At 33.6% G+C, this 7,563-nt stretch overlaps 1 protein-coding gene across 2 annotated transcripts; it reads right to left on the bottom strand.

The window, feature by feature from the left end:
• Positions 1 to 1,442: 1,442 nt before the first annotated feature.
• On the bottom strand, positions 1,443 to 7,207 carry LOC143071575 (heat shock 70 kDa protein 12B-like). 2 transcript variants are annotated; one of them, XM_076245972.1, is made up of 5 exons: positions 7,112 to 7,198; positions 6,502 to 6,838; positions 5,870 to 6,085; positions 4,326 to 4,473; positions 1,443 to 2,652 (listed from the first exon to the last, which is right to left on the bottom strand). In XM_076245972.1, the coding sequence occupies exons 2-5, from the start codon at positions 6,808 to 6,810 to the stop codon at positions 1,592 to 1,594; spliced, it is 1,734 nt and encodes a 577-aa protein (XP_076102087.1). In that variant the 5' UTR covers positions 6,811 to 6,838; positions 7,112 to 7,198; the 3' UTR covers positions 1,443 to 1,591. The 2 variants fall into 2 exon arrangements, with proteins under 2 accessions (XP_076102087.1, XP_076102088.1); XM_076245973.1 differs by lacking the exon at positions 1,443 to 2,652 and adding an exon at positions 2,663 to 4,009 and having other exon boundaries at positions 7,112 to 7,207.
• Between the last annotated feature and the right edge of the window lie 356 nt (positions 7,208 to 7,563).

Raw genomic sequence — 7,563 nt, 5'->3', positions numbered from 1 at the left:
TAATATGATAACTTTTGTATACGTGTCTTACTGTTTTCCTAATGTGCTTTGTCTATATGCCTTTTTGTTTTTGTTTGTTAAGGTAAATAGGGTGTCTTCCTCCATCTTGGATTTGGAAATACCAGAAAACAAGGTCTAGATCTTTAACAGAATGTGCAAATTTTTAGAGAAGTAGATAATTCATGTGTAAGAAATTCCACTTCTACATAGATAATGACATGTTTTATCATATTTATGATTGTATTTTACAAAAAACGGAAATTTTTTGTTTGAACAATTTTTTCTTACTTTGCCACATAAGGGGAGGCAACTCAAATGCAAGGGCAAATAATTCAGATTAAGGTATTTTTACAATAGAATGTGTTAAGAATTTCTCTATTTTATTATGTAACAAAAAAACAGGTCCGGTGACCCCATCGTTTCTTTTTTTTAACTGAAAGCATACTATTAAAGCAATCTTCTCATATGTTATCTCAAAATTCTATGGTGTAGTTTACGCTTTATTGCAGAAAATTGGGTTTTTAGTGATTGAGATTATAACACGACTGCTGCACCCTTTTTTATATTTTTACTTATACTATCTATTAGTTTTGTTCACACATTGTTGTCAATATAAAGAAATTTCTTGTGATTGTCATACACGGGAGAGTTTTAGCTAGCCATAAATTCACCATTTTCTACATACGAAAATGCCTGTACTAAGTCAGCTACATACATTTGACATTTTTTTAAAAATTCGCTTGATGTGTTTGAGCTTTTGATTTTGTCATTTTATAGGTGACTTTCCGTGTCGAATATTTCTCCGAATTCGGTATTTTTTGTTATTTAACATTTTTATTTAAATATAAAAATGACGGTTAAGCTTTATAGTTCACCTACGATGGTCAACCATTGACATGTGTCATTGTTATTGGATCCTCAATGCTCTTCAACTTTGTACTTGTTTGGCTTTATAAATATTTTGATATGAGCGTCACTGATGAGTCTTATGTAGACGAAACGCGTGTCTGGCATACTAAATTATAATCCTGGTACCTTTGATAACTATTTACACCACTGGGTCGATGCCACTGCTGGTGGACGTTTCGTTCCCGAGGGTATCACCAGGCCAGTAGTCAACACTTCGGTGTTGACATGAATATCAATAATGTGGTCATTTTTATAAATTTCCTGTTAACAAAACTTTGAATTTTTCGAAAAACTAAAGATTTTCTTATCCCAGGCATAGATTACCTTAGCCGTATTTGGCACAACTTTTTGGAATTTCGGGTCCTCAGTGCTCTTCAACTTTGTACTTGTTTGGCTTTATAAATATTTTGATATGAGCGTCACTGATGAATCTTATGAAGACAAAACACTCGTCTGGCGTACTAAATTATAATCCTAGTACCTTTGATAACTATAATAGCTCATAAATGTTTCAAATCACAAATAGCGAAGCCTTATTTATTTATATATTTAATCCATATAAAGTTGAGCTTTGGTAATAATATACATTCTAACTTAAGACTTGACTTGAAAATAAAACTACATGTATATTTCCACATTTTATGAAAGGTTGCATGTGCAATAAATGTAACGATAAAACAAACTAGATGAATTTCAAAACAGTATTACAGGATTCTCCACTGTCTGTTTCAACTGCTGTCATTCTTATCTCCGTATCACCAAAGAAATATTCAATCTCAACGGTCCGTTTTTCGTCTGATGGGTTTGGTATGTCTATCGTCGCGTCACAAACTCGGTAGCAACCCTCTTCGTCTGTATATTCGGTAAATTCGGAGTCCGATTTGTACATAGCAAGGTCCATATAGCATTGCTGAGGTTCATCCGTCAAATATTCTCTTTTTATGGTTGTGCCTACTGGAACTGATTCGTTTTTCTTTACTATGAAATCAAATATCTTTGGACATATATACCGACCTCCAGCTCTCTTCTTCCTTGACATCTCATGCACTTTTGGGTCGAACGGTTCAAAGATTTTTGTTCCGTATGAATTCATCATGACTCTCGATTCAATAATTCTTTCATGACCAAATATTACAGCTCCCTTTAGAACAGATAAACCTGGATCATCAGGAACAATAAAGGTTTTGTTGGGTAATGCTTCTTTAAGAGCGCGAAGCACGTACTTACATTCAGAAAACCCTCCAACTAACACAAAGAGAGACACTTCTTTTATTGCTTTGATTTTACTCGTTTCTTTCACTAAAGATACAATTCTGTCTATTGTTGGACCAAAGAACGACTTCATTAACTCAGCATCGATACAAAATTTTTCTCTGTTGCGTTTTATTTTATTTTTATATTTAGACATCTTGATCTTATTATCTACATCGTCCTCTCCTAGTTCCTCTATTAGCTCATTAATTGTCACTAAGGGAATTCGTATGTAATTCTTGTCTGTTATTTCTCTTCTTTTAAATGTTTCAAATTCTCTCAGAAGCTCCAGGTAGGCTGATGGCTGTTTCTTTTTCATCAGATTTACCAACTTCTGTCCAAGAATATCTCTCAGAACTTCCATAAAGGCGTTATCTACTTGTGATCCACCACAGTCATCGCCGATAGCGTGGTGGAGTTCTTTCAATGAAGGATATTCACAATCAACACCTTTTGGTAGTCTCTCGTGGATTGTTATATCAGCTGTACCCCCTAAAAATTATAACCAAATATATATTTGTCTGTGTATGATATTAGGATTTGATGGTTTACTTCAATAGGAAAGCAACCAAATACAAAGTCATCCCCACACATATATACACCCAACTAGTTTATATATATCAACAGTTATCAATAATAAATAAAAACAACAACACGAACTCCACTAAAAACTGGGAGTGAAATCATGTGCTCCGGAAGGGTAAGCATATCCTGCACCGTATACGTCACCGTCGTGTTATTTCTTTGTTCAGTTCGGTAATGATGGAAGGTAATTATGACTGAGAAAGAATATCAGATATGATTTCTGACACACATTTGTCATAATGGCTAATCAGCTCATGATGGCGACCGTAAAATTTCTTGATGACCTTAATTTGATCACATAGCCCTGTCCTAGCAAGTTTTGAGAAAGCAGTATTCCTCGTTCAACAGAATCAACATACTTTGGTCTATCTCTAAAGTAACTATCGATTGAGACACATATACTCCATATGCTGGTGCTGCTGGGATGTTGCTACACAGAAACGGAAAGTTGACAATAGAAAAATAAAACTGATCGCGTTTGTCATAAATTTTGGTATTTAACATACCATCAGTAGTCATTTCGAGAAAAAGGTCTAAATATTAAGCAGATTAATCTGTGTCGGTAGTATCTTTAATTTCAAGTTCACTTGGAAATATTAAATGTAAGTGATCACTGAATCTATTATTATTCAGAGACAGTACATCATCAATATACGGAAAGATGAAATTAAATGACTGGGCTAATTTCTTTTCTCCTTTCTGTACAAGCCCTTGGATAAATCTGCCTCATAGGAATACAAAAACAAATCTCCAAGTAGAGGAGCGCAATTGTTACTCATTGAATTACAATAGTCTGTTGGAAGACCAAAACCTCCAAATTTAACAAATATGTTGTCAATTAAAAAGTCCAGCATGGCAGTGTTATCCTCTTCGGTGTAATTTTTGCTTGACTGTATGATTTTTCACAAAGTAAGCTGAATTCCTGACCAAAACTAGATATTTAAAACGGCTAGTGCTATTTTTGTTAAAGACACATAAGTTGACGAGTTCTTTCAGTCGAGCTACATGTACATGTATATCAATTAATTATGTGGAATAGTGGTATAAAGAGTTGAAAAATCAAAGGTTTTAATGTTGATACAATGTTTTAATGATTAAGATTGTAAATTAACCGATAAATCTTTTGAATGTTTCAGTATCCACATCTGATTAACACCACTTCTTGAATATGCCGTTTCGGAATATTTCTGAAGTCCTTCTTTAACTGCAGTGAGTATGGCAGTAAGACCTTTAGAAAGGGGGTAAGTGGAACACTTGGAAGAACCTGCAATATACTTTTTCTTATAAGGATTAATGTGAAGCTTAGGAATCCAATATAAGGATGGAAGATCCTGGTCTTCATCCTTTGGATTAACACCAAAGGAGATCAGAATGTAGTGTTTCTTCTACAAAAAAATGATTCATTGATTGAAAAAAATTACAAAATCATAAAATTAAATGACTTGCGGTGATGAATAAATGTAATAGTTTTACCTATACATAAAAATGGATCTCGCGTTTACTTTCCAAATAAATTTACTGTTAAAATTAAATTTCTTTGACTTGTACACTTCGGATGTTTCAAGTATACAAATGTTTACCTCCTAAATCAATGATCATATATTTCTGTCCTGTTCGATTAAGCAAGCGTCTTTCATTTGATGCACGTGAATTTTCTTGAAAGAGACAGAAAATAGAGGCTGCTTCCGGTTCCAAGGCAATCACAAGCTTGTTATCATCTATACCAGCCTACAAATATAAAAAACTAATTTCATATAACATTCTGGCAACCTTTTAGTGTATGCTATCACAAACTAGTCAAAACATTTACTAAATTTTATCATCGATACAAGGACATCATTCGTAAGTATAACTCAACATGCTGACATCTTAAACGTTCAGGTATTTCACATTCAATCTTTTATGGTAATATTCTTTATAAAGCACAAAAATGTCAGTATTCACTTAGTAAAACCTTTAAAGGGATACAGTTACGATACTGTTGTCAGGTTATTAAAGATTGCATATTTTGGTGTTAATATTGATTCACTTATAGGGTCTTTGCATCTGAATTAATCACATTTTTTTTAAACCAGTTGTTGGCATTACACGGGTTATGTTCTTCACATATTTTGTATGATGGTATAATACTAAACCGCTAACGGGAGGGATTGTGCCTGATATTCATATGATAAAGACGTAATTTTTCAATTAGTTTAATTGAGGTCTGGAGCTGGCATGTCAGTAACTGCTAATAGTCGGTTGTTATTTATGTATTATTGTCATTTTGTTTCATATTCTGACATCGGACTCGGACTTCTCTTGAACTGAATTTTAATGTGCGTATTGTTATGCATTTACTTTTCTACATTGGCTAGAGGTATAGGGTAGGGTTGAAATATCAAAAAGCATGTTTAGCCCTGCCGCATGTTTGCGTCTGTCCCAATTCAGGAGCCGCTGGCCTTTGTTAGTCTTGTATGATTTTTAATTTAGTTTCTTGTGTATAATTCGGAGAATAGTATGACGTCCATTAACACTGAACTGGTATATATTTGTTAAGGGGTCAGCTGATGGACCTCTCCGGGTGCGGGAGTTACTTGCTGCGTTATAGACCTATTGGTGACCTTTTGTTGTTGTCTGTTATGTGGTCGGGTTGTGGTCTCTTTGGCACATTCCCAATTTCCATTTTCAATTTCTATTTTTATGCCGTGCATATTCCCTTGCGGAATGTTCAGTTGATACTTGGTGTATACATTCCCTTTTGAGATGTTACGTGATGACTAATTTGCATTTAACGACATTAGACGTTAAGCTAATACCTGATGTTTACATTCCCAAGTAATATGTTAAGTTTATACCTGATGTGCACATTCGCACATGGTATATTTAGTGTGTTTAATTTATTACCTTAAGTGTTCATACCCGCGTGAGATGTTTTAAGTGAAGTCCTGATGAGCACGTGCCTACATGAGATATTCGGATAATACCTGATGTTCACATTCCAACAAGAGATGTTTAGTTTATACCTGATATGCACATACAGTACCCACATTAGATGCCTATAGTACCTCATGTATACCTAATGTGAACATATGCTTAAGTATACCCGACGTGAACATTCCAACAAGTTATGTTTAGTTTATACCTGATGTGCACATTCCCGCATGAACTGTTTAGATGCATCTGTCCATATCGTTGGAACAGTTAATACCCATCGTATTTCATGTGGCTCTATGGCTTTGCCCGTTTCATCAAAATGAGTCAATAAATGACCTTTGAGTGCTTTGATAAATTTTGAAAATACTTCTGAAGCGACAACAGTTTTTCCTGTCACATCTTTAAGTTTTTGATGCTTCAGATTCTGAAAAAGAATGCTAAAGTTATTAAAAGTAATTTGACATTCAGAACTATAAGACTTCAAATGCATATATTTAAATGTTTGAAAATTTGAAAGTTTATGTTAATTTATCGTCTTTTTTAAAAAGATTTATCTTTTAATGCACTTGATATAACGAATTCTTTTCCTTGCTTTTTTTTTAGAATATCGATATTCGTGAAGGAGATGAGACGAGGTCAACAACAATAGAAACAACATGAATAAATGAATCAATGGTGCAACGCCATCGACGACGATTCACTAAGTTTCCCTAATGTGTGTGCTATGTTCACATTGCTTGATTGGTGTGAGAAAAAAATCGATATCCCTCTACAAAGTATATCTGGTGTAAGTATGGACAAAAGATATTTTGTCACTTGCATTTTAAAACGCGCCAGTACCTGATTGTCATACAGTATCATTTTGAAACGATGAAAGAAGTAATAATCTTCTTGATTTTCATTGTCCTCTTCCTTTATCCGCGAATAATCACTCTCTGCTTCATATCCAATGGATTTTGTCTTTCTGTTGCTGTTTAGAAGAATACATGTAGGTGTCTTAAGTGACAGCAGTTGTGCAGTTCCTGAATTCCAGGTCTGGTTAGAATGAATTAGAAGCGGGTCACGTTTGAAATCAGTCGTCAGAGAAAATGCATACCCAGAATAGGTTGTGCCAAAATCTATAGATGCAACCATCAAATAATCAGACATTGTTTCGAAATTGTCAGATAAAATACACCTGAAAAAAACATCTGTATTACTAAAAAAAATGCAGCCAATCTTATCTCCCGATGTTATACTTCCGGATAAAGACTTGAATTCATTATAAAATTAGTAAAATTAGCTGTTGTATTTTGTTATTCATCAACAACTGCAGTTGAGCTCAATGATGTGTAAAGTCTTTTTCATATTTCAAAGAGTTAAAATTCCTATAGATTTTCAAGATCAGTTAAATAGGTTCAAAATGAAAGCAAAACACACAGATATGAAATGTGAAAAGACTTTACTGTACCTCTTATAGTTATTTTTATGCCATTAAGTTTGAAGTTGTAAAATAAAACCATATATCGACATGTAAAACTTGATTTAAACGATTCGTTGAATTTACAGTTGATACGAATTATCAAAATTTATCAAGGAAGTGATTTGAAGTAGAACAGTGAGTTCAACAGTCCAGGCAAGTATTTATTTGTGTAATATTATTTGGATGGGTAATATTACTTACACAACATGGATTGATTTCGGAAAATAATATAAGCAGTGTTTGATTTATAGGGTTTCAACATAATACTTTAAAACAATACACGACATAGGTCGTCAGTCAGCTTTTATCAATGTAGGATTTTTCAACAATTACACATGCAAATTACCTCAAGTATATAAAGGTTGTAATTTAGACAATCAAATATCTATCATCATTATCATATTCTCCGGATTAAATATCATATAAAGACAAAAACTGAC

This window comes from Mytilus galloprovincialis, chromosome 4 (assembly GCF_965363235.1).
Source record: "Mytilus galloprovincialis chromosome 4, xbMytGall1.hap1.1, whole genome shotgun sequence".
Classification (NCBI taxonomy): Eukaryota; Metazoa; Mollusca; class Bivalvia; order Mytilida; family Mytilidae; genus Mytilus; species Mytilus galloprovincialis.
The sequence above is the reverse complement of the archived record's forward strand: the minus strand, read 5'-3'. Positions and strand labels throughout refer to the sequence as shown.

Excerpts from the sequence above, each read along its gene's own strand:
- LOC143071575 (XM_076245972.1), bottom strand. The coding sequence starts at position 6,810 with ATGTCTGATTATTTGATGGTTGCATCTATAGATTTTGGCACAACCTAT. Across the intron at positions 6,086-6,501 it reads TGATACTGTATGACAATCAG|AATCTGAAGCATCAAAAACT; the intron begins GTACTGGCGCGT and ends ATTCTTTTTCAG. Across the intron at positions 4,474-5,869 it reads TGCGGGAATGTGCACATCAG|GCTGGTATAGATGATAACAA; the intron begins GTATAAACTAAA and ends TTATATTTGTAG.